The sequence below is a fragment of the Ictidomys tridecemlineatus genome, chromosome 6 (assembly GCF_052094955.1).
Source record: "Ictidomys tridecemlineatus isolate mIctTri1 chromosome 6, mIctTri1.hap1, whole genome shotgun sequence".
Lineage (NCBI taxonomy): Eukaryota > Metazoa > Chordata > Mammalia > Rodentia > Sciuridae > Ictidomys > Ictidomys tridecemlineatus.
In genome coordinates, this window is record NC_135482.1 from 57,426,689 (window position 1) to 57,454,192 (window position 27,504).

The 27,504-nt window shown below is 36.4% G+C and overlaps 1 protein-coding gene across 2 annotated transcripts in view; it reads left to right on the forward strand.

Annotated features, from left to right (window-relative positions):
• The first annotated feature begins 54 nt into the window (after nt 1-54).
• Nucleotides 55-27,504, forward strand: part of Sarnp (SAP domain containing ribonucleoprotein) — a 54,910-nt gene continuing 27,460 nt past the window's right edge. For both annotated transcript variants that reach the window (XR_257943.5, XM_005335596.4), the window contains exons 1-9: nt 55-137; nt 11,469-11,568; nt 14,364-14,410; nt 14,637-14,704; nt 18,115-18,166; nt 19,114-19,187; nt 19,635-19,663; nt 22,835-22,860; nt 24,112-24,180. Coding sequence is in view for 1 of the 2 variants with exons in the window: in XM_005335596.4 (XP_005335653.1) it covers nt 102-137; nt 11,469-11,568; nt 14,364-14,410; nt 14,637-14,704; nt 18,115-18,166; nt 19,114-19,187; nt 19,635-19,663; nt 22,835-22,860; nt 24,112-24,180 (501 nt within the window). In the remaining variant the exon portion in view is untranslated. The remainder of the gene's footprint in view (nt 138-11,468; nt 11,569-14,363; nt 14,411-14,636; nt 14,705-18,114; nt 18,167-19,113; nt 19,188-19,634; nt 19,664-22,834; nt 22,861-24,111; nt 24,181-27,504) is intronic.

Consider the following 27,504-nt stretch of genomic DNA (forward strand, 5'->3'; position numbering starts at 1 on the left):
GTGGCAACGATTGGTCGGCCTTCAATCTTCACGCCTAGGCGGGAGCTCCCGGAGGCGGAGGCGCGGGGGGGTGGGGTTTGGTGAAGTGGAGGGGTAACAAGATGGCGGCGGAGACGGTGGAGCTCCATAAGTTGAAGGTACCGCGAAGTGAGGGAAGGGGTTAGGTGGGCTCTTCTGGGAACTGAATTCTGGAGAGTGGCCTGCTTCTTCTTTTCCTAAATGTTCTTCTTTCAGGCTTTTCCACTTCATTTCCCGCCGTAGTTCTTTTGTCTCCCTTCCCAGGCCTCCCCTAATTTCCCATTTCTTCTCACAGTTTTATTGGTATCTTTACTTGTTATTTCGTCTTCCTTCCTATTGTTGTATTTCCCGTCACCCTTGCCCACTGGGCCGTGCAAATGCCTTCTATCTGTTATGCTGAACTCCTCGTTTCTCATCAGAACCGCATTACGTCAGTAGTCCCTCCTCCGGTCCCTGTGCCGGACCCGGGACCCGTTTTTCTCCCCAGAATTGATACTTTCCTGTCTGTTGTCTAAAGCTGAGATACTCCTGTTAGCAGATGATACCCTTTTTTTCCTTGTTTCTATTGGAACATGTCACTAAACATGATCCAGAAAATGCTTCCAATCCCTTTTTATAGGTGGGCTTACGCCCCCTGGGCAAATTTTGAAACCTGCGTGAGGCCGCAGAATATAGACCTCCCTATAATAAAGACCTGGGAATGAGGCAGCCGGAAGAATTTGTAAAAATAAAACTCCTCAGCTTAAAAGTTTTTCCAGTTTTCTCACAATTTACCTCTGACTGCCAGCCTTCGCTCTGGTCACCCCCAACCTCCAGAGAGAAACTCTCAGCCGCAGTATTTTTGAAAAACAGTTGCAAGGTTAGATTATCTCTGCCCTGTTTGATCTTTGATGGACCCTGCATCTCTTTGCTGTCTCCACTGGGTGACACTCTGAATCAGAGTTTTAAGTTGTATCTTTTGGAACTCTTGGTAGTTTTCTTATACTCTCCTGGAAGGAGAGAGTACTATCTTTTAGGAAGAGTTAAATGTCTTGATTATTTGTGTATACTTTTGATTTCACAAGTAGTTTCCGTTAGGTGTTTCCATCCTGTCATTCTGGGAACCTTGGACAAACCAGGCTGATTGAGAGAAAACTGAAAACTGATCTTTTAAATTTTAATGCCTGATGAATTAAAAAAAAGAAAAGAAAAATATGGAGTAAATGTAGGAAAAGGTCCTATCCTTAATCATAAGCCTTTCTGTGAAAGTCTACATATTTCTTAACTATTACATTCTAAATTGTACTAGTGTTTTTAGAGTTACTGTTAGCTTGATGGTGCTGGAATGTGTAAATGATATCAGTAGTCTCCTGATATTTAACAAGAAAGAAAAACTGAGCAACAACTTCCATTTATATGTGTATATATATGTGTGGTGTGTGTGTGTGTGTGTGTGTGTGTGTGTGTGTATATATATACACAATTTGTATAATTTATGTACTTCTGTACTGTTTGTATAAGACACTGAAGATAAATTTTAGATGAATGAGAATTAATATTAATAGAAGAGCAAATATTTTCTTCTATTTGTTCCATTCTTGAAATCCTAGATTAAGTCATTAGCTGCCCCCATGACTTTTTTTTTTAAAGAGAGAGAGAGGAGAGAGAGAGAGAGAGAGAGAATTTTTTTAATATTTATTTTTTAGTTATTGGCGGACACAACAACTTTGTTTGTATGTGGTGCTGAGGATTGGACCCAGGCCTCACACATGCCAGGTGAGCGCGCTACCACTTGAGCCACATCCCCAGCCCTGCCCCATGACTTTTTATGGAGTTTTATGGAGTTCCTTTTTCCATAAAAATCAGTATTTATCAGCCCCATATTAAATTTGCATTTACTTGGATAAGTCACTTTTACATAATGTTCTCTGACTTGGTTTTAAGTATTAACAGTCTAAGAGAACATGTGGCACTCCTGAGGGCCTAAACTGGGCTCATTCTTTAATCATATTTGCTTGTCTTTGCTTTTTCTCTAGAGTGCTTCTTAACCTTTTGGAGGTCACAGATATCTTTGAAACTCTGATGAAAGGTATGGACCCTTTTCCCAGAAAAAGGCATGTACACATACTTTGCATGTGATTTGAGGGGCTTCATAAAAATACCTTGTTGACCTGAGGAGTCCATGGACCTCTGGTTAAGAACCCATGCCTTTAATCTTTATTCTGGATAGTTAATGCTTGGTTCCACTGGTGATCTTTTTTTTTTTTTTTTTTTAAGAGAGAGGAGAGAGAGAATTTTTAATATTTATTTTCTAGTTTTCGGCGGACACAACATCTTTGTTGGTATGTGGTGCTGAGGATCGAACCCGGGCCGCACGCACGCCAGGCGAAAGCGCTACCACTTGAGCCACATCCCCAGCCCATCCACTGGTGATCTTGATAGACTAATCCTGACTTTTGGGTTGCTTTAGGGTTTTATTGCCTTTCGAAAAATATCTTTTCAATTTTATGAAGAGAATTTGGGGCTTTAGTATGGGACTTTAGAAGAAAGAAACAAACTTTGAAGTAGGAAGAAAAAATATTTTGTGAATTGATAGGTAAGTCCACATCAACTACAAACTTCTGAAAATTTTTTAGCAATGCAGTCATTCTAACACAGTTGGAAAGAGAGACTGAACTGTGGTTGAAAATGCTTGAACTGTAACAATACCAGACTTCCAGTTCAACAGGAGGAAAGGAACTGTTGTAAAGGAGAAAGAAAAGTATAGTAGTATCAGAGTGTTGAGTGAGAACTGTTAGACATTTGTATGATTGAAATGTGAAATGCCTTACATTGCTGACTGAAGGTAGTTTAGAAAGTTGATAAATTTTGTGATTAAAAAGGTAAATTGGAGTGATACTGACAAGGGCCTTCTAAATTGTATAAGGAGTTCTGATTCTTGTCATATAGTCATAAGCAGAGCTGGGAGCCTTTGGAAATCTGAATGGAGGAACCTAATATGATTAGTTTGTGTTCTTTTGGCAGTGTGGAAGATGGAATCTGGAGAGGGAAGGATTTCATCAGTTAGATGTTTATTATAGTATTTTCTCTGGCTTAAAATCTTTTAATTATATGGCTACTGATCTATCCAGCTTAATTTCTCACATGGTTACTACAGTGATCTTACTTTATTTCATTTCTTCAAAATGGGTGTGTCATTGATTGCTAACACAAATCATTTACTATGTGGCAAGTACTGGTTGAAGCCATTTGTGTACATTAACTGATCTGATTCTCATAATAAGCCTATTAAAGAAATACCTCTATATCTTCATTTAAAAGTAAAAATCAAAGCCCAGAGATAGTAATCTGACCTAGGTCACACAGCTAATAAATGGGGTGTCATATCCAAACTGTCTTCAAAATTCATATTCTTGGGCTAGGGTTGTGGCTCAGTGGTGGAGAGCTTGCCTAGCACAAGTGAGGCACTGGGTTCCATCCTCAGCACTACATAAAAATAAACAAACAAAATGTATTGTTACCATCTACAACTAAAAATATTTTTTAAAAATTCATATTCTTAATCTCTATGCAGTGCCTTTCCTTTGGAACCCTGAACCTTACTTGTAGTTTACTTTTGGCTGCAGTGCTCCTGCCACTGTTTTTTCCAACTCTTCTAACTACTAGTTACCCTTCAAATAGCAGTCAAACAAGGAGTCCTTCCTGGTTCTATTCACACATATATTTAGGCAACTTTTCATATGATTCTCTAGGCTTAATACTTTTGTTAAAAAATTAAACAGTATTTACTTGATCACTGGTTGTTTTGTTTCCCTGCTAGATTGTAAGCTGGGTGTGTGTGTGTGTGTGTGTGTGTGTGTGTGTGTGTGTGTGTGTGTGTAAGAACTCTTTCTGTTTTGTTCATGATTATTTCCCTGTATCTAAGATAAAACTTGACACATTGTAGGTGCTCAGTAACTGTTTGTCAAGTGAATAAACATATTAAGACCTGAAAGAAGAGAGTAACTATTAGAATGAGAACAAATTTGAAAGAAATTTGAGATGTAAAATCGTAGTATTTGTAGATCAGACGTGGGGGAAATGAAAGAGGATTTGGGATTTATTTTACAAAAGATGGAGTGCCTGCTATGTAATAATTACCAGGGGTTCTGGGGTTACAATGTTGAACAAAGCACAGGAAATCCTTCCTTTCATGGAGTTTACATTTTACTAGGAGAAGGCACAATAAAAAAGTAAAATTTAGGGTGGAGGTATAGCTCAGTGGTAGAGCATGCAGCCTGTGCATATATGAGACCCTTGTTTCAATCCCTAGCACTAAAAGAAACAGTGAAGTTTATAGTATGTCAGATGATGATAAGGTCTATAGAGAAACCTAATAAGAGGTATAAGAGAGTATATTGGGAAGAATATTGTAGTTTTAGATAGAATGACTGAAGATCTTATTGTGAAAGAGATGTTTTAAAAGATTTAAAGCTAGGTTTGAGGTGCATGCCTATAATCCCAGCAGTTAGGGAGGCTGAAGCAGGAGGGTCAGGAGTTTAGGGCAAGCCTCAGCAATTTAGCAAGGCTCTAAAACAACTTAGCAAGACCCTGTCTCAAAATAAAAAATAAAAAAAAGGTCTGGGGATGTGGCTCATTGGTTAAGCACCCCTGGGTTCAATCCCTGGTACAAAAAGAAAAGACTTGGGCTGGGAATGTGGCTCAAGCAGTAGCACGCTCGGCCTGGCATGCGTGGGGCCCAGGTTCGATCCTCAGCACCACATACAAACAAAGATGTATCCGCCAATAACTAAAAATAAATATTAAAATTCTCTCTCTCTAAAAGAAAAGACTTGAAGAAAGTGAACCAGTTAGCCATGTGTGCAAAGTTTTAGAGGAATATAGCAGGAGGGTAGTTTGTTTTTTATCAAAGTAAAAAGTTCAAGTGAATAAGAGGTGATAGTAGAGGAGAGGGAGAGCAGATTGTGGGTGGCCTTGTAAACAATACTTGAAACAGTTACTTAACCTTAATGAGATAGGAAGCCAGTGGATTAATTTTTATTTCATTCTTTTTTTTTTTTTTTTTTTTTGTGGTGCTAGGGATCAAATACCAGGCATCAGGCATGCTAGGCAGGTACTCTACCACTGGGTTACATCCCAGTCCCCAGTGGATGATTTTTTTTAATTTATTTACTTTTGGTACCAGGGATTGACCCAGGGACACTTAAACACTGAGCCACATTCCCAGCCCTTTTTTTGTATCTTATCTAGAGACAGGGTCTCACTGAGTTGCTTAGGGCCTTGCTAAACTGCTGATTCTGCCTTTGAACTCTCAGTCCTCCTGCCTCAACCTCCCAAGCCACTGTGATGACAGGAGTGCACCACCATGCCTGATGAATTATTTTTTAGTAGAAGTTAAATCTGATATGTACTCTTAAATTTCAAAAGAGTGGTCTACTTTGTTGAGAACTATAGTGAGGCAGGAGCTAACTATGTGGCAATATAGTAATCTGTATGAGAGAAACAAAAAAAGTGAGATGCTAAGCAACTCAGAGCAGTAGTGTTTGCAGTGGTGCAAAGGGATTAGACTGTGGACATATTTTGAAGGTGGAGCTAACAGGATTTGCCTGTGATTGGATTCAGGGAGGGAAATCTGTCTTGATAGAAGTGGAGTAAGAAGAGGGCCAAAGAAGAAATCTTAGTGAATATTTATAGGGTTGGGTGGAATAACTAGTAAGAAGATTGAGGAAGAGAGATATCTGCCATCAATGAGTTTACAAATTATATGGGGAGAATATATGAAAAATATCTTTTTTTAATACCTTCATTTTGTTTATTTTTTATGTGTTGCTGAGGATTGAACCCAGTGCCTCACAAGTGCGAGGCAAGTGTTCTACTGCTGATCCACAACCCCAGCCCCCATGAAAAATATCTTTATAATAAAATATTTTAATCAAAATTTGAGACTGCATGGAGTGGCACATGCCTGTAATCCTAGCGGCTCAGGAGGCTGAGGCAGGAAGATTGTGAGTTCAAAGCCAGCCTCAGCAATTTATTGAGGCCCTAAGCAACTTGGCAAGACCCTATCTCTAAATAAAATATAAAAAGGACTGGGAATTTGGGCTTAGTGATGAAGTGCCCCTGGGTTCAATCTCTGTAACCAAAAAAAAAAAAAAAAAAAATTAGTAACAGCTAGGTGTGGTGTTGCATGCCTGTAATCCCAGCACCTTGGGAGACTGAGGCAGGAGGATCTTGAGTTCAAAGCCAGCCTCAGCAACTTAGGGAGGCCCTGTCTCTAAATAAATACCAAAATGGGCTGGGGGAGCTGGGGTTGAGGCTCAGTGGAAGAGCGCTCGCCTGTGCGTGTGGAGTGCTGGCGAGCACCACATAAAAAAATAAATAAATAAAGGTATTGTATCCAACTAAAACAAAATATTAAAAAAAAGGGGGGATGTTGATGTGGCTTAGCGGTTGAGCCCCTGGGTTCAATCCTCAGAACCAAAAACAAAGAAGCATAGTGGCATATGCTCCTAGTCCCAGTTACTCAGGAAACTAAAGATGGGAAAATAGACAGGCTGGACACCAGCCTGAGTAACTTAGTTGCTCTGTCTCAAAGTAAAAATAAATGATTAAATGAAAGGGCTGGGGATGTAGCTCAGTTGTAGAGCACTTGCCCAGCATGTTCTGGGCCTTGGGTTTAACTCCCAGTAAGGGGAAGGGGATTAGTAAACAGGAAATCACAGAGCAATGAATGATTAATGTCAAATGTATTATAGTCAGTGATCTGTCCTTTCTTTATTGGTTGGATAGGTAAAACAAGAATGCTTGATTGATACTGAAAAATAAGATTTTAACAATTTTTGAATATGTAATTTCATACACAAGTTCATATTTCTAAAGGTACAAAAGGGTATATGGTGAAATGTTTACCTCCTGTGCCTGTCCTCAACTAGCTTCCTTTTCCTGGGTTCAACTATTGTTAGCTTACCTGTTTCTTGTCCAGGTATCTTTTGTATGTATATCATACAGTGATATGTGTTTATGTGCTTTTGACATTATTGTGAGTATCCTGAATATAGTTAGCATCCCATTATTTTCTTAAACAGCCTTACTGAGATATAATTCACACATGGTAATATTTTATTCAATATACCTTAGTTTAAAAATACATTCTTTTATAACATGTAAAAATGGGGTAATATTTGATGTTGTTTGTTATTATTATTTTTTTCTGATACGAGAGATTGAACCCAGGGACACTTAACCATAGAGCCATATCCCCAGCCCTTTTTATTTTTTATTTTGAGATGGGGTGGGGGTGGGAGTGTGGGGTGGGATGGGGTTGTCCTTGAAAAGTTGCTTAGGGCCTCACTGAATTTTGGAGGCTGATTTTGAACTCGGTATCTTCTTTGTCTCAGCCTCCCAAACTGCTGGATTGATGTTAGTTTTATTTGAAGATTTTAAAGGTTTTAGTCCTCCTAATGTCATTGTGCCAAAATATTGTGGAAGAAGAAATTATTTTCAGCTATTTTATGTTTTTTTAAATATTTTTTTGGTTGTAGATGAACACATTTATTTATTTGTTTTTATGTGGTGCTGAGGATCGAACCCGTACATGAGAAGCAAGCACTGTGCCACTTAGCTACAATCCCAGTCCCTATTTTATGTTTTTACTCATCTATTTCACTTCAAATATGAAAAATGTCTAGGGCTGGGGTTGTGGCTCAGTGGTAGAGCGCTCACCTAGCATGCATGAGGCACTGGGTTCGATCTTCAGCACCACATAAATGTAAAATAAAGATATTGTGTCCACCTAAAACTAAAAAATATTAAAAAAAAAATATCTAGCCTGGCCTGGTGGTGTATACCTGTAATACTATCGACTTGATAGCCTGAGGCTGGAGAATTGCAAGTTTGAGGCCAGCATGTTCAACTTAAGGAGACTCTGTCTCAAAATAAAAAATAAAAAGGGCTGGGATGTAGGTCAGTAGTAAAGCACCCATGGTTCAATTCCCTGTACTCCCCCTGCTAAAAAAGTTCAAGTGTATATGAGAAAAACCCTTAATAGAATAAAGGACATAATACAACATTATGTAAAAAGCTTGTAACATTCCCATTTGACCAGAGAAGGGAACATAGTGGTGTTGAGAGGTCTGTTGAATGAGATCACTGGAGACTGAAGTCTCAATGAGAGACAGTGGCAAGGTCATTACACACATATACTACAGGTGATATTTAATTTTGTTGTTGGAGATTGAAGCCACACATTGAGGCACTCTACTACTGAGCTATACCCTAACTCCCTACAAATGATAATATTAAAAATATTAAGTGATCTGTAGATGGCTTTTATTTTCCTCTGCTTTTTAGCATTTCTCAACTAAGTATTCATAATACTTTGTAATAAACCAATAAAAAATTTAAAAATGTAACTGAAATCAAAACACTCCTTTTTGGGCCTGGGCTATAGCTCAGTGCTGTATTGCCTCGCACTTGTAAGTTCGATTGTCAGCACCACATAATAAATAAATAAATATAAGAAATAAAGATATTGTGTCCATCTTTAAAATAATATTAAAAAAAACACTCCTTCTTGGAGAATTTGAAAGAAAATAAAGGAATAAAGTACCAATGTGAGAAAGATTAAGAATTTTAAGTAAAGGACTTTAAAGATCACTTAGAGAACTGGGTGTAGTGAGGTATTCCTATATCCTAGCAACTTGGGAGGCTGAGGCAGGAGGGTTGCAAGTGTCAGGCCAGCCTTAGCAATTGAGTGAAACCCTGTCTCAAAAAATTAAGCCAGGTGCGGTGGCACACACCTGTAGTCCCATTGGCTTGGGAGGCTGAGGCAGGGGGATTGTGAGTTCAGAGTCAGCCTCAGCAAAAAAAGTGAGATGCTAAGCAACTCAGTGAGACCATGACTCTAAATAAAATACAAAAATAGGGCTGGAGATGTGGTTCTGGGGTTGAGTGTCCCTGAGTTCAATCTCTGGTTACACCCACTCTGCCAAAATAAATAAATAAATAAATAAATAAAAATAAAAGGGCTGGAGATGTAACTCAGTGATAGAGTGCTCCTAGGTTCTATCTCCATTGCGGGGGCGGGGGAGTGGGAGGGTTGGAGAGAAAGGAATAAAATAAAGATCACTTAGAGTATAGATTCTAGATTAATATTATTAAGAGTCTGATCCATAGACCAACCAGTACTGGTCTATGAAGTAGCTGTTACTAGTTAATGAAGAGATAAGTACAAAAATTGAGAGAAAGCTTCTAGAAACTCTTATAGTGGTTTAACATCACTGAAACATGCAAGTATGTGTTTGTTTTTCTGGTAATCAATATTTATTTTTACAAAGTTTGGTTCATGACTTAGGTGGAATGTTCTGAAAAACAACTGCACCAATCTACCTATTTTAAAAAATTGATCAGTGAAATTCAGAGGGTTTTGTCTAATCCCTCACCCATTGTCTAACACTTATAAAGTTGTTACTAGCTATCAGGCACTATTCTGAATGTTTTGCAAATATTTGCTGGTTTAAATCTTCATAATGGCCCTGTGGGGGTAGGTACTGTTGTTATGTCCATTTCACAGGTAAGGAATCTGAGGCAAAGAGAGTTTAAGTTACTCCCCTAAGATTATATAGCTATAAGTGGTAAAGTTACAATTTGAATCTAAGTAGTCTGACTTTAGAAGCAATGTTCTTAAACTACTGTGCAGTCACTCTGCAATAATTTTTTATATGCAGAAGTCTTTTTAAAATAATTTTTAATGGTTCATTACCTGTCATAATTCTCAATATAGAATGCTGATGGCTTACTGGGTAGGACTATTAGTTCTCTGTATAGTTCTCTTCCCTGCCTGCCTGCCGGCCTGCTTCACTCACTAAATACTTTGCCTCCTTAATCAATCATTGTAATATTAAAAACAACAAAATTCTACTCTCCATTTTTAAATGCACTCCAGGCTGAAAACTTTGTAGAGATGAAGAACATACTTCATAGTGGTGAAATGCTTTTTTCTATGGAACTATACTTTCTCACTTCTACTGGTTCATCTTAGATCTATACTTCAAAACCAGAAAGGTCATCTTTCAGGCTAAACGTATCTGTGATGATCTGCATATATAATTTGTGAAGTTCTTCCTTTTCCTGCTTTATCTCCTTGGATTGACTTATACTTCATAAAATAAGAGTATATAGGGCTGGAATGTTTTCTTTGATATGAGGATGCTAACTCATAATAAGGGGGGTACGGGAAAATAGAAGTACTTTGGCTTAGATGAAGGGAAGGGAGGGGGAATGGGAATAGGAAAGTTAGTAGAATGAATCAGATATTACTATCCTATGTACATATATGATTACACAACCAATGTTAATTCTATATCATGTACAACCAGAATAATGAGAAGTTGTATTCCATATATGTATAATATGTCAAAATACATTCTACTATCATATATAACAATCATATATAATAATAAGAACAAATTTTAAAAAAGTGTGTAGGACTGGGAATATAACTCAGTGGTAGAGTGCTTGCCTACCATGTGCAAGGCCCTGGATTTGATTCCCCAGCATTGACACATGTATACACAGTAAGTCTCATAAGACCATTTATTATAGATTCTATATTTCAGTCACCTATAACCTAGAATTACTTTTTTAGTGATTCATACTGTTAACCCTCTGCTTTTGAGTTATTGGTGAGTCAGATCTGCCTCATCCAGATTTTGTATAATTGAAGGTTTGGATCTTAGGTATAAAATCATTCATTTCATCATTCTTTCACTCTCCCCTTCAGTGCTAGGGATCAAACCCAGGGCCTCATGCATGGCTAGGCAAGCACTCTGCTCTTGAGCTATACTTTCAGACCCTTTCTCTCTCTCTCTCTCTCTCTCTCTCTCTCTCTCTCTCTCTCTCTCTCTCTCTTTAAGCTGTAGGTGGATACAATCTTTATTTTATTTGTTTTTTTAATGTGGTGTGAGGATTGAACCCAGTGCCTCACAGGTGCTAGATAGCGCTCTACCACTGAGCTACAACCCCAGCCCTCCTTTTAAATGAAGTCTTCATTTCTTTGTTTTCCCTGAAAAGGGTTCTTTTATTTATTTTTTTTTAAAGTTTTGTTTTTTCATGTTCTGTCAGTAATCCAACAATTCTTCATTCCTGCAAAATTGATAAGTATACCTTGTAATTTTAGTCAAATTACTGATTTTTTTTTTCTTTTTGGTACTGGGGATTAAACTCAGGACCTCATACATGCTAGACAAGTATTCTACCACTGAGTTACATCCTTGTCCCCAGTTAGATGAGGATGAGTCAATCTCTATGGACCCAGAGTCTCAGTAGGATTAAGGGCAATGGTGTGGGATTGAACTTTCTTTTCTTTTCTTTTTTTCCTTTCTTTTTTCCCTTGTGAAAACTACTTCTTTTCATTCATTGGGATTCATCCTGGTAACTAAGGAAATGTTTAATTTTTTTTTTTTTTCTCTCAGCTTGCTGAACTAAAGCAAGAATGTCTTGCTCGTGGTTTGGAGACCAAGGGAATAAAACAAGATCTCATTAACAGGCTCCAGGCATATCTTGAAGAGCATGGTGAGTACTTTATGCAAACAAGGTGATATGAATGAGGGGAATAATTTTTAGGCTCTATCACTTATATTTCTTCCTTTTTTACGTCATTGGTGATGTAAGCTCTTAATTAACTGCATCAAGAAAACTTTTATGGGCTGGTGTATAGCTCAGAAGTAGTGTGCATAAGGACCTGGGTTTGATCCCCAACACTGCAAAAAAAGAAAGGAAAAAAAAAGAAAACTCTTGGTCATATAAAACAATGGTTATAGTGCAAAGAACTATTCCCTTTTTTAAAGACATAATTTTATATCAGCACCCTCCCCCCTTTTTTTTGAAGAGATAGCATCTTGCTATGTTGCCCAGGTTGGCCTCTTAATATCTGAGCATGTTATTTAAAAGTTAGTATGGTTGTATGTTTAATATTTCAAAGTGCACTCTATTGCCATGCGTATCTAAAAAGAACAAATTTAAAAAATCATTGAAAAAAGAAATAAAGTTGGCATGGTAATATAAGTATCATTAGATTGAGAAATGGAAGGCTTGTTTTTTTTTTTTTGTACCGGGAATGTAACCCAGGGACACTTAACCATTGAGTCACATCCCCAGCTCTTTTTAAAATATTTTATTTAGAGACGGGGTCTCACCGAGTTGCTTAGTACATCGCTATAGCTGAGGCTTTGAACTCTCTATCCTCCTGCCTCAGCCTCTTAAGTCAGTGGAATTGCAGGCATGCAATAGAAGGCTTGTGTTTTAGTTTTATGCCAAAAATTTACTAGGTAACTTTGGATAGTTATTGTTTACAGGGCTAGTGTCTATTCCTGATCTGTGACATGAGACAAATGTCTAGACCCTTGAAATCTGTAAACTAGGTAATTTCTGATCCCTACCAAGTTTTCGATTCTGCAGTTTTTTTAAAACAAAAACAGGCCGGGTGTGATGGAGCATGCCTGTAATCCCAGTACCTCTGGAGGCTGAGGCAGGAGGATAGTGAGTTCAAAGCCTCAGCAAAAGCGAGGCTGTAGGGCTGGGGATGTGGCTCAAGCGGTAGCGCGCTTGCCTGGCATGCGTGCGGCCCGGGTTCGATCCTCAGCACCACATACAAACAAAGATGTTGTGTCTGCCGAGAACTAAAAAATAAATATTAAAAATTCTCTCTCTCTCCCTCTCTCTCTCTCACTCTCTCTTTAAAAAAAAAAAAAAAAGCGAGGCTGTAAAGCAACTAAGTGAGACCCTGTCTCTAAATGAAATACAAAATAGGGCTAAGGATGTGGCTTAGTGGTCGAATGCCACTGAGTTCAATCCTTGGTACCAAAAATAAATAAATCAATAAAATTTAAAAAATGAAATAAGAATGAGTGAGGTTTGGGGGCATATGCCTGTTCCTAGCATCTTGGGAGCCTCAGGCAGGATCATTTATGTAATTATTAATGAGTCTGTGAAGCCTTACTTTATTTCTAAGTGTTTTTTTTTTTTAAGTTGTATCTTGTTGATTGAGGCTATGTGATCATCCAGATTATTCGTTCTAAATCATGTGTATCTTTTTATGATGAATAGCCATCACATTTTGCAGGTCATCCTGTAGCAGATACTTATTGCCTTCAAGCCCCAGCTACTATAAATAGTACTACTATTTACAGTAATTCTGTATGCATTAGTAATACATATAGTAGTACATAGGATACTATGTGTTATACTAGTATATAATATATTCTACAGTTTGTTATATATAGTAGTATTATGTATAGTGTATATAATAATATATGTACCATACATAATATTATATTATGAACTACTTTTGTTTGCTCATGTTCTTGTGAGAGTCTTTCTGGTGTGTATACTCATAATGGGATTGTTAATTATTATATATTCATAAAAACATATACAAACTGAAAATAACTGAGCACTGCCAAATTATTTCCCAGAATTGTCCTGTTAGTCTATACTTGCATAACCAGTACATCAGGGTCTTTGTATCTTCACAAAACTAAATTTGGCATTATCTATTCAAATAGCCTAATTTTTGCTCCTCTTTTTTTTTGTGGTGCCTGGCGATTGAACCCAGGGCCTTGTGCATGTGAGGCAGTCACTCTACCAGCTGAGCTATATCCCCAGCCCTAATTTTTGCTACATTTGTTGGATGGTTTAATTTACTTTGTTCTATTAAAAAAAAACAACAACTTAAATTTACTTTGTTCATGATTCTTTGGGTTCCTTCTTTGCCCTTTTTCTATTAGCGTTCCCATCATTCAGTTGTTGATTGCAGACATTTCTTTTATATTCTAGCAACTGTTTCCTTTTTGCCTTTAGGCACAAATATCTTTGTTATTTGTCCAAAAATTTTCCTTGGTTTTCTTCCCTAAATAGATGTCCTTAGTTTTGAAAAATCTTCCTTTTTTACCTCATGCTGTTGCCTTTGGGTTTGTTTCTTTTTGTAGTGTGGGGTATCGAACTGGGGGTCTTGCTCGGGCTAGGCAAACATTTATTTTTTTTAAACAAATCCTTCCCTACCACTAAATTTCAAAGAGATCCTGCCTTATTTTTAAATTAATTCTGTTATGACCTCCGTGAGGTCATAAATTAATTAAAAATTAATTTTAATTTAATTTTTCAGTCAAGATGGAGTTCAACTTTGTACTAATGTTAAGTAGAGATATGGTTTTATTTTCTCCAAATGTAGCAGATTTTCTGAGCATGAGTTTTACTTTCATTGTTGATTTTTATTTTGGGAAAGCAAAGTGTTTGTGATATTAGCCTCAGCACAGTGATCAAGATGGTTTTATAGCAGGGCTTGACCTGATTATTTTAATATTCTTTAGCTGAAGAGGAGGCGAATGAAGAAGATGTACTGGGAGATGAAACAGAGGTGAGTTGGAAAGAGTTAAGGTTAGTCACTGGTCTGGTGATATGCCACTGCCTGGGCCACATTGCTTATTATCAATCATTAGAGTGCTTAGATACTAATTTATTAGGGGAGCCTAAGGAGGGAATGAAGATTCTGAAAACTGACTCATTTTGGCGTTCTGATATCCCTCTTTTGATGTGTATTAACTCTTGATTTATGTTAACTGTGTTGTGTTGTTTGGTTTTAGGAAGAAGAACCAAAGCCCATAGAACTGCCGGTCAAAGAGGAAGAACCCCCTGAAAAAACTGTTGATGTGTAATTATCTCTTTTTTATAATCTGAATACAGAGCAGAAAGTTCTGTTTTTATTGAGTGTAAAATTTCACTCTCTTTACCTTTTAAAGATTGTCATTGACTTTTTTCACTTCTGATTAGATCAGACATTTTCAGAAGGGACTACTTCAAGTCCATGGTCCCAGGGAAGGAAGCAGTTTGTTTTCAAGTTGTATAATACGTAATTAGAACCAGATGACTTCAAGCACAGACATAATTTAGTTCTCCTAGCCTTTGTTCTTTTGTAGGATCACCATAATAGCTTATACTGTTAGAATCTGTATGATTCTTTATATGTTGTAAAATTTTGTAAACTCTTACACTTTGCAGAGTTTTACACTTTTACAGAAAAATGTAAAACTGTTTATAAGGAATTTAATAAGGAAGGAGGGTGTTGGGTAGAGGTTATGTCTCTCAAGTAATGCTGTATTCTCTCTTGCTTTTTGATTTACAGTGGAGGAGGGGAGGACAAAGTACTAGAGAAAGTGGATCTCGATTTGTTTAAACTAGCCCACAAGGTTGATCATCTTTTATTTGGGTTTCTTTCCACAAATGTCTGGGCATTTTGTACTACAGCACATTAAGAACAGTTGAGTCCCTCTTAACATTTTTGTTCCTTATAGCTCTGTTAAATGCATTTAATTATACAAGGCAATGTATGTACAAGTAAAAATTCAAGCAATACACAGAGGGTTATATAAATGGAAAATCGAATACTTATTGTATCCATCTCATCACACTTTCCAAAGGTTTTTAGTTTGTGTGTATGTACCTATGTATGTGTATGCGCCTAAGTATATGTATGCATAAACAAATATATACACATGCTATGCACAGTTTTTCCATTTTTTTTTGTTCACATTTGGATATCTTTATATTTATTTATGGTAATGTTATATACTAGATATGGTTCTAAGTGTTTTACATGTATTCTCATTCAGTCGTTACATCATCTTATTGAGTAGGGTTAATTGTCCTATTAAGTGGCAGTCTTTTTTTTTTAAGTTCATTAGGGAAATTACAAGTGTATACAGAGGTTATGAAAATAGTTTGGTAGACTCTCATATACCCATCACCGAAATATAGTGGTTATTAATGTTAGAACCTTATTCTTTTTTGTAGACAGTAGTATTTCACTCTATTTAGGAATAATAATTTATTTCACCTGTGACTTGTTTGATAGACATTTAGATTATTCATAAAGCAGAAAAAAGGCAGTGCTATCTGTCCTTATTCAACTATTTTTTATACGTATATATGTCCATCAGATAAATTTCTAGGAAGAGATTTGCTGTATCATAGAGAATGTGCATTTAACATTGTGGTAGATTTTGTCAGCTATTTCTTCATAAAGCCATTAGCTGTCTTATCACAGGTTCTTGTTCTTGTTGGTTTTTGTTAAAATATTTTTTTATTGCTGAAATTGAACACTGAGCCTCAAATATACTAAGCATTGCACTCTACCAATGAGCCACACATAGGTTTATAATTCAATATAGTGACTTAAGAAAATGAATTAATGGGATAGCTTTAAAATAGATGTTTGGGGACTCCTAGGACAAGAAGGAAGACCAAATGAATACAATAATTGGCTTGCTTGGGTTAAAAATATAACGAGGTTGGAAAATTTGTAGAAATTCATTATCCTTAACATATGTAAAATGTGTTAATTCTTGTATTCGGGGGCTTTAATTCTATTGATGAATTTTGAAACAAGGAAATTGAAAGTGTGTGTGGGGTGGTGGTAATTTTTGGTTTTTTAGAGGATAGTTATGGTTAGATTAATTATGTACAGAAAGGGGAATTAAGGTCCCTGTAGTTTTTTAAAAAATATTTTTTAGTTATACATGGACACAATATCTTTATTTTGTTTATTTTTATGTGGTGCTGAGGATTGAACCCAGTGCCTCACATGTGTGAGGCAAGCGCTGTGCCACTGAACCACAACCCCAGCCCCCATGTAGTTTTTGGAGTGCTTTGTATGTGTCTGTGGGTAGGAGAAAAATTTGTCAATGACAAATGAAAATTTCCTGTGAATCCCAGAATGTGATATATATTTATTACTTAAGTTTAATTTTGTGCTTAAGAGAATTGGAATAGAGCAGAAACCTGGATAACCTTTTTGCCTTGAGGTCTACTGCAGAGATTGTGTTTCAAGATGAGAATAGTGGAGGAAGTCATTAGCCTGGGATTGATGGAGAGGAGTGTTCCCTAATGACATTGGACTTCAAGTAAAACATTAATCTTCTGTGGCCTTTTTTGCCTGAACATCAGAAAGTCCTGGGGAAGGAGGTCAGGAGATGGAATTATGTCGAAACTTCCTTAAAAAAAAAAAATAAGGATATTCAGATCTAAATTGTTCCTCAGGTATTCAAAAGGAAATTCCCTTGCTTCATCTTTGATCTGAGGTTCTCCATAAATATACTTTTGTTTGTGGTTTTATTTATTTTTATTTATTGTTTTAGCCAAAGCAGTTAAATATTGTAGGATTTAGTTGTGGTCAGCAGGGGGCACCCATTGCTTGTCTGTAGTCTTGAGACCTCCAACAAAAGGATGGAGGAGAAAGTAAGTAAGTTCCTGTTCCAGAATTACTTCCTCTGAAAATGTCATTAAACCATTACTACCTTTCAGGGCATCAAATGGGAAAAGTGTCCGGGATATTGGAACAAAAGCTGCCCATATCTCTAAATGAGGGACCTTAATGAGACTGGTTATGACCCACAGTTTTATGGGAGTTGTTTGGTGGAGGGTTAATGTCCTTCTATTTATCCTAGGTACTTCCGAACTTTGTCTCCCGCCCCTATGGTCCCCCTCTTTTGTTTTCTCTTAAACCTTTTGACCAGTAACTTACATGTTTTCCTAATTCAAACCTCACTTAGTCTTTTTTCTTCTTGCTCCCTTTGGCATTTTTATTTGTTCCAGTTTGAGTTGTTTTAGCTGCAGCTATATTTCCCATGGGAGAAATAAAGATTTCTAAAAGAAGGAAATAGGAGTTTGTAGAGCACTCATTTAATTATTGTTGTGATGAAAATTGAAACCTGATATTTAAATGAAGGTTAGAGGGATAGTAATTAGTCTAAAAGTAAATTTAAAGTGCCTAAAAACAAATGAAATAGTTTCTGGTGTTCTTTGTTTCCCATAATATCTAACCAGACTTTTTTCTTGATTATTTCCTTATCCCTTAGTTAAAGTAGCTTAATATTATTTGAACTTTTTCTTTATAGTAGATGACAGTTCAAGGAATCAGAGTTTTAATGGACTTCATATTTCTTTGGATTAAGGGGTAGCAGAGAGATATGGGCAGAGGACATGACTCACGTGAATTCTTATGTTTTGAAGGTCTTGGTTTAGAATATCAATTTTCTGATTTTTAAAAAAATCTTCCTTTTCCAGGGCAGCAGAGAAGAAGGTGGTAAAAATTACTTCTGAAATGCCACAGACTGAGGTAAATATTTTGTTCCATGGTAGAACCATTTACATTTCTGTTTCTTACCCTTTATTCTGTCTATATAATTATTAAAAAAAATATATTCATAGGCACAAAATCAGTATTGACAGATTTTGATGTTGATTTTTCTACCAACTACTCTTAGAAAAATATTTGGATTGTCATAGTGGGTAGTCACCTTTGAAGCTACGTTACATATAATTCTCTGGCTTAATGGTGAGTCTCTAAGGTGTTTACAAACCTTGGATTAGTTTGGGAGGATTATACCTTGAAGAGGTAACAATGGTAAGTATCCCTCTTGAATTGCTACTTGCCAGTAGGTGAGATTAAATTTTCTTTGGATTTTTTCCAAGGTTTCTGAAACCAGGTTCCCATTGAAATTTTGTGTTCAGTTTTATACCTTTAAAGTAGAGAATTACTAAACTCTTTTAGGATGCTATGAGACAATGCTATGCCGCATTTCTAACTAAAATATTACCACTAGTATTGGAACCAATCTATTCCTTTGATCCTTTTTCAAAGGTCAACCAAATATAGCTTTTGTGTTCTTGGTGTCATGCAAAATGTGGATTTTATTTTATTCCTCCCTTTTGTTTTCAAAGACATGAATATAATAATGGTCTTTTTGTATTTCCTTTCTGGAACTTATATTAAGTCCTAGGATGGGTACAACCTGAAGTCCTCTAGAATGTGTGTGTGTGTATGTAATAAGGATTGAACCCAAGGGCCTTCTGCATGCTAAACAAGCACTCTAATACTGAGCTACATCTCCAGCCCTTTTTATTTTTTGAGACAAGATTTTGTTGAGTTGATCAAGCAAACTTGGAAGTTTCGTGCCTTAGCCTTAGCCTCTCTAGAAGCTGGGTGTGAGCCACTGCCTCTAACTAACATTTTTTTAACTAGAAATTTATTTTTTCTCTTCTCTTTCATCTGTTGTCACTTAGAGAATGCAGAAGAGGGCTGAACGATTCAATGTACCTGTGAGCTTGGAGAGTAAGAAAGCTGCCCGGGCAGCTAGGTGAGTGTCTCCATCCTTTTGAACCTGAAAATGAATGTCAGGGTGAACATGTGGGGATGTGCCTTAGGTTTTAGACATAATTATTGATTTTAAGTAGAATAGTGACCCTGTTGAAAGGAAATGGAGTATATAATTTGGCCCTATTCAGAATATCTCTGCTGATTTGGATGTAGTAGGCTATAGATCATGCTTTATTAGTGAATAGAGTTTTTAAAAATAGGTAAAAGGAATGTGCTACTTCTAGTTTTGATAAGGCTTCCTTGTAGCTTACTCTTTGGACTTTTGGTGAGAGAGGGAACCTCTTTCATGGGGTTGTTAGAATTAGCTAATGATTGCAAAGTTTGAGATCACAAGCAAGAAGTGTCAGTCATGTGACGATTGGTGCGGAGACAGACAACCAGGAGTGTGAACAGCTTCCTAAAATTTAGTTTGTTTTTCTTCCTACAGGTTTGGAATTTCTTCAGTTCCAACAAAAGGTAAGGATATAGAGGTTATTCTGAGAAAGTTTTATTTATTTTGTTTCTTTTCTGTCATAACATTTTTTTCTCCAAATTAAGCTAAACTTGTTAGCTCTAGAAACCCTTATGAGGTTATAGCATTTGCTTCTTTGCTTTAGGTAAAATTATACTTAATCAATTCCTGAGCAATTAAGAGAAGTTCTGAAATTAGAAGAAAATAGGAGGAGGTACCAACATTCATTTCCTTTCCTTAGACATCGTCAGTGGCTTTGGAGGCTGAGGCAGGAGGATTTCAAGTTCAAGCCAGCTTCAGCGATTTAGCAAGTCTCTAAGCAACTTAGCAAGACCCAATCTCTAATAAAATATATATTAAAAAGGCAGGGGGCTGGTGATGTGGCTTAGTGGTTAAGTGTCCCTGGGTTCATTCCCTTGCACCAAAGAAACAAACAAACAAAAAGTTTCTACTACTTTGCTTACTTATTCTAGTGCCTTATAGCATAAAAAATTATATTGTGTATCTATTAGTGTTGTGGGTTAGTATAAGTGGTAAAAAGGAATATCTTTTACCTTAAGCATTCTACTTCTAGAAATTTAAGGAAATAATCTTGGATGTGCATAAAGATTTAGCCATGAGGACTATCAACAAAATTATTATAGCGATAAATAACTGGAAACAACTAAATATACAGTAGAGAATTGTATAAATAAATGTGTGCCACAGTATAGTAGAATACACTATATTAAAGGTGATTAAGCTGGGCATGCTGCTGACGCATGGCCTATAATCCCTGCAATTTGGGAGGCTAAGGCAAGAGGATCAAAAGTTTAAGGCTAGCCTCAGTAACTTAGTTAGACTCTCTTAAAATAAAAAGGGCTGGGAATGTTGCTCAGTGATGGAGAACCCTTAGTTAATCTCCAGTGTCACTCCCAACACAAAAAGATATTTTAAAAAATGTTCAATGTTAAGTGAAAAAGTCAAGTTAAAAATTATAATTATGTTCTTATTTTAGTCATAAAAACTTGCCTGTATGGATAGGAAAAAAGTATTAGAAGGACGTATACTAAATTGTTAGCATTTGGTGGAATTTTGAATGACTTATCTGTGTTTTTACTTTTTAATTTACATATATATGGCTATATATCCATAGTATATATATACTCCTCTCCCGAGTACTGGAGGTCGAACCCAGGGGCACTTTACCACAGAGTTACATCCTCAACCCTTTTTATTTTTTATTTTGAGACAGGATATTACTAAATTGCCCAGGTTGGCCCAAACTTGCAATTTTCCTGCCTCAGGAAGCTGCTGGGATTACATGCATGTGCCACTGTGCCTGACTTCTCTTGTCTTTTTAAAATCTATACAATGATTAAAAAAAAAAAACACAAAAAACATAGTCCCTTTTTTAAAAATTGAAAATGTAGTCTCCGAACCCTAGTCCTGATTACCTTTTAATAATTTTAAGTGGGTTGATAAAACATCCTTTTTGAAGTAATTTGCTGTGATTTTAAAAAGATCAAATTGGGCTGGGGATGTGGCTCAAGCGGTAGCGTGCTCGCCTGGCATGCGTGTGGCCCGGGTTTGATCCTCAGCACCACATACCAACAAAGATGTTGTGTCCCCTGAGAACTAAAAAAAATAAATATTAAAAAAAAATTAAAAAGATCAAATTCTGGCCACTACCTCTTAAGTATTTTAGAAACAACTTATTTTTTGGCTCTTAGTTATATTGAGAGAGAGAGTTGGTAAAGATGCATCAGAAACAACTAAAGACGATTTTTGGAGAACAATAAAAGCTAAAGTAAATCATATAAAAAGGAAACCTGTTCAATAAAATAATGTATACATAACATTTGCAGTGTTTTTATATAATCCTGACATGTAGAACTATAGAATAACTTTTTTAAAAAGAGTAGAATTTGGGAACATTTAAGAGGAAGGGTTTTTTTTTTTTTTTTTTTTTTTTTTTATGAGAACATAGAATACGTATCAGTTCCTAGCCCATGGATTGTATTGAAGTTGAATTCAACTGGGCATGATGGTGCATGCCTATAACTAGGTACTCAAGAGGCTGAAGCACGAGGACCACGGGTTGGAGATTATCCTGGGCTATTTAGCAAGATTAAATCTGAATATTAAAGTTTGATCAGATATAGAGTGCTTGCCTAGCACATGCAAGGCCCTGGGTTCAATTCCCAGTACTGCAAAAATGAAAAACTTGAATCTATTCCTGAATGTTCACAATGGAAAGTTAGGGAATTCCTTGCAAGATTGAGATTGATTAAAATAAAATTCCAAAAAGATTGAAATAAATAATTAGTAACTAGGTTAGAGTTGGATCATCAGGCCAGTTTATTGCTTGCTTCTGGGTGATAATTTCAAGACAGAATATTAGCTTTAAGCAGCCATAATTTCAGGTCACGGTAGTAGTTCTGCTAATTTGTCCAGCTATAATCTCTTTTAAATAGTTTTACTGAAATATAATCTGTATACCATACAACTCATCCGTTTAAGTATATAATTCTTTGTGTTTTTAATTTATTCGGAGGATTATGCAGCCGTCATCAATCTAATTTTAGAATACAATACCCCAACACCTGTTAGCATCTATCCCCCCATTCCTTCTTCTACCCCAGTCCTAGGCAACCACTGTTTTATTTCTCTATGTATAAACTTGACTTCATATCATTGAAGTCATACATTATGTGATCTTTTATAAATGGTTTCTTTCACTTATGTTTTCGAGGTTGATATATAGTATGTATCACTGTTCCATTCATTTTTATTGCTTATAATATTCCATGGTATGGATATGTGACATTTTATTTACCCAGTTGTCAGTTGATGGATGTTTGGGTTGTTTTCTCATTTTATCTAATATGAATAATGCTTCTGTGGACATTTTCATTTCTCTTAGGCATATATCATGGAGTAGAGTTGCTAGATGATATGGTAACAATATGCTTAAATTTTTGCAAAATTACCAAACTGTTTTCAAAAATAGTTATACCACCAGCAGAGAATGCAGATATGTCTCTGGATGCATTTTCTGCCGCCTTTCTCATCATAGGATAAAGGACATTTGTTCTCTGTGCTGTTTTTATGCATTCTAATTTTATTTGAAGACTGTTATCTTCCTTTCTGACTTTGAAAAATATTAAATAAAACTTTTTTATTTGCTTCATTAGGTCTGTCATCTGACACCAAGCCTATGGTATGAAATCTTTTTTTATCCCTTGAAGAGCCAGATCTTAACTCCATACAGTTAGTTTTAAAGTTAGAGACCCCTCCTCTCCCCAGATCACAGGGAACTCATGAGTTTGGTAACTGTTTTCAGTATGATGTTGTGTGTTATGAATAATAAAAGAAAATTCTTTGCTGGGCATGGTGGCATATACTTGGAATCCTGACTATTCAGGCAGGAGGATTCCAAGTTTAAGGCCAGCCTGGGCAGCTTAGCAAGACTCTTGTCTCAAGGGGCGGGGGAAATACACACACACACCCCCACACATGCACACACACTGCTTGAAGTATGGAAAGTTGACACATCGTGATGTTACTGTAGATATCTTCCTTCCTAGTATTCCTCTTTTTGAAAAGATGAATAGATTTTGTTAGCTGGAGACATTCCCTTTGTTTTATGGTATTGGAATTTTAGGCTTTGTCCTGTGGCTTTAGATAATGTTTGATTCTTAATTACCACAAGAGGATCTATGGAAGCAATTTATGAGGTCTGTTTGTAGAATTTTTTTCCTAGATATTACCTATTAAATATAAAGTCAAGAGAGTAAAGAATGTTAGAATAAGAATGGCTTAGGCCATTATAACTAGTCTATGTTTAGAAAGTGGAAACATACTGTGGTAAAATATGTTCAGCTTTAAGAAATCTTGCCCTTGGGGTTACAGTTCAGTATTGTAAGTTATTCTGAAATGTTTTATTATTGTTGTTGTTAATAAAAATGTCCTAAACAGCCTTATGATTACAACTCTCATATGCCAAGGCTTCCAAGAAAAGTGAGGGAAGAGAGTTCAGTTGGGTGGTGGAGGTACACTTGTCTTTTGAAGATGGTTGTCAGTTTGTTTTTGGTTTGAAGATAAAGAACTATTTGCAGAGACTATGAAGGAATGAATAATTTTGGACTGTGAATGATGGACTTTTTTTGGAGGTAAAGATTTGTATATATGTTTGCTTTTTCAAGTAGTGTTTGGTCTACTTTGGCCATAAACTTTTCTTAGACTCTTGCCATCTTTGATGAATGAAGAAGGCAGGATTGAATCATTGACTGCATTCCAGAAGAGGCCTTTTAATAATCAGTAGGATGGATGGGTGATGCTTAGTTTCCATGTTTGGCACATGGGGTGTCTTTGATGTTATAGGATTATTTGAACTTTTAATTTTGGACCATAGTTTCTACCTTCTCTATTTTCTATTTTGATTTTTTAAAATATCCCTGTGTTTTTATAGGTTAACCTGGATAAGCTAAAGGAAAGAGCACAAAGATTTGGTTTGAATGTCTCTTCAATCTCTAGAAAGGTAATGTAGATTGGATAAGAGTGCTGTTTTGCAATATGAGAACATCTTGGGAAGCTTACATAAATTGGAAATGACACTATTGAATGTAGCTGGTTATATTTCATCCAGTCCTTTGAATATCGCCCGTCACTGACTTGGTACATTACAGGAGCTATTTCACAAGCTAAATTTTTTGTTCTACAGATTGTTTTCATAGCTTTCACCCATGCTTTTAAAGTATGGTCTATATTTTTCTTGGTCAAGATGTTGAATACAGTAATGTTAAAACCTGTTACATCTGTTTTAACTTCTGATATAGGCATAATGGAAATTAAATAATTAGGAGAAAACAGTTTTGTCTTTTAGGTTGAAGGTACCAGAAACAAAATTTAAAGGTCTCAAATCCCCAAAAATTATCATTAAAAAACAATTCATTATTTCTGACTTTAGTATAGAAGCATTTAACTCTAGAAAGCTGTTTCCTCTTTGAGGAAAGAAAAACCAAAAAACAAAAAAACTAAGCACTGAAAGCAATCACTTGTCACTATGGACCTTGTACATAGCTGTGCTCCATCTTTCTTTCCTTTAGGTTTTTTTTCAGTGCTGCAGATGGAACCCAGGGTCTCACATACTTTAGGCAAGCACTCTGTCACTGAGCTATATCCCTGAACCTAGGTTACATTTGTAATGTTTTACTAGGCGTATAACATCAGGTCCATGGGCCTAGTATGATGCTGAGGTGTTCCAATAAAAATACTTGCCAGTTATGTGAAATAAGAAAGAAAAAAAGGAGTTGGGAGACAGGCAGATTATTTGATTCTTAAACTACCTGCAGCTTAATTGGGAAGACTTAATATAAAGCCAAAGTTGTTTATGTTGTGGTAGATGGCCAAGGAGAGGCATCTCTTGGATCTGTGGTTCTGATTCTCATGTAGCTCCTTTTCTTGTTTTGTTTTTTGGTACTGACGATTAATCCCAGGACACTGTATCACAAGCTATATCCTCAGCCTTATTTATTTATTGGTACCAGAGATTGAACCCAGGGGTGCTTACCCACTGAGCCACATTGCTAGCACTTTCTAAACTCTTTTTTGGGTGATACTGGGGATTGAACTCGGGGGCACTCAATCATTGGCCACTTCCCCAGCCCTATTTTGTATTTCTATTTAGAGACAGGGTCTCACAGAGTTGCTTAGCATCTCGCTTTTGCTGTGGCTGCCTTTGAACTCTTGATCCTCTTGCCTCAGCCTCCTGAGCCATGAGGATTACAGGCATGTGCCACCATGTCCGGCTTCCTAGCTCTTTCTATATTTTACTTTGAGACAGGGTCTTGCTGAGTTGCTTAGGAGGGCCTCGCTGAGTTGCTTAGGCTGCCTTGAACTTGTAATACTCCTGCCTCAGCCTCCTGACCACTAGGATTACAGGTATGCGCTACTACACTTGGCTTAGCTCCTTCTTTTGAATATGAGGGTTAGGTGTTTAAAAACCTCAGCAGTAATTTCACCCCAACTTCTAGGAGAACTGTGTGTGTTTGTATCTTCAGAATTTAAAAAACTGAACATCATATGTCATACTACTTGGGTCATATGATCACATTCCTAAGAAAAATCCCACCGTACTATATTGTCTATCTGAGGTTTCTTTTTTTTTCTTTTAAATATTTTTCTCTAGTTGTAGATGGAAACAATGACTTTATTTTTTATTTATTTATTTTTATGTGGTGCTGAGGATCAAACCCAGTGCCTCACACATGCTAGGCAAATGCTCTACCACTGAGCTACAACCCTAGTCCCCACCTGAGTTGTTCTTATGTGATGTGTTTCATTATAAGGATATTAGCCCTTCTCTTCCTTCTTCCCTTCCCTAGAATCTTTTCTTCATATTTGACCTATTCATTTTTAGTCCATAGGAGGCTGAATATACACATATATTTGCACACACATATGTATATGTGTGTGTATACACATATATGTATATGTGTGTATATACACATATATATACATATATGTATATATTACTTTTGTGACCTTGAGAAAATGACTAAACTTTTTGATTTTCATTGGTAAAGTTTGGAGTAATCTCCAGTATCCTAGTTGAGGAAAGTAAATAATTGTGTATTTAATTATTAATTGTAACCTACTAACAGTTTGACCCTCAATAAATATTAGTTTTCTTTTTCTTTTAGCCTTTTTTTTTTTGAGAGGGTGGGTACTGAGGATTGAACCCAGGGGTGCTTTATCACTGAGCTATGTCCACAGCCCTTTTAATTTTTTATTATGAGACAGGATATTGCTTAGTTGCAGAGGGTGGCCTCAAACTTGTCATCCTCCTGCCCCCAACTCTTTTTTTCTTAGTTCTGTTGGTAAACTGGCTTTATTTATTTAATAAAAATCAGTTTGTGGCGGGGATTACGGCTCAGTGGTAGAGTGCTTGCCTAGCATACTTGAGGCACTGGGTTTGATCTTCAGCACCACATAAAAATAAATAAAATAAAGGTATTGTGTCCATCTACAACTAAAAAGAAAAAAACTTTTTAAAAATCAGTTAATTTTTTTGCCATGCTAGATCAAACATACTGGCTCCAGAGCAGTATACACACATACACACACACATATACTAGGTAAATGTTCTGTCACTGAGTTATACCCCCATCCCTATAGCCCAGAATTTTTTAAAAATATTTTTTTAGTTGTAGATGGGCACAATATCTTTATTTTTTGTTGATTTATTCTTATGTGGTGCTGAGGATCAAACCCAGGGCCTCATACATGTGAGGTGAGCGCTCTACCACTGAACTACAACCCCCAGCCCTCAGAATTTTTTTTCTTTTTTAAGAGAGAGAGAGAATTTTTTTTTTTTTTTTAATGTGGTGGTGAGGATCGAACCCAGCGCCCCGTGCATGCCAGGCTTGAGCCACATTCCCAGCCCCCATAATTTTTTAAATACTTGTAGAAAATATAAACAGTTTCAGAGTGAATCTAGAAGGAAAAAAGTTGGAAGAAAGGAAGTAAAAGATAGGAAAAGGAAAGTTTTTTTTTTCTAAGTAACTTTTTAATTTTTTATTTGTTCTAATTAGTTACACATGACAGTAGAATGCACTATGATCCAAGTAAATTTTTCTGAAATTGCAACTGGCTGAATTCTCTAGTGAGAATTGCCTGGTTCTAAAACTTGAGCTTAACTTGTCTGTCACTGGAAAGGAGTTACTACCTTGTGTTAATTTGGTTAGCCAAAATTCTTGACATGAATATATTCATTTTATGTTTATGGAACAGCTATATTAGCATACTTCTGTCCATCTTTCTTGAGGTTTTGGATTCCAGGATAGCCTGTGTAGTTTGGCCA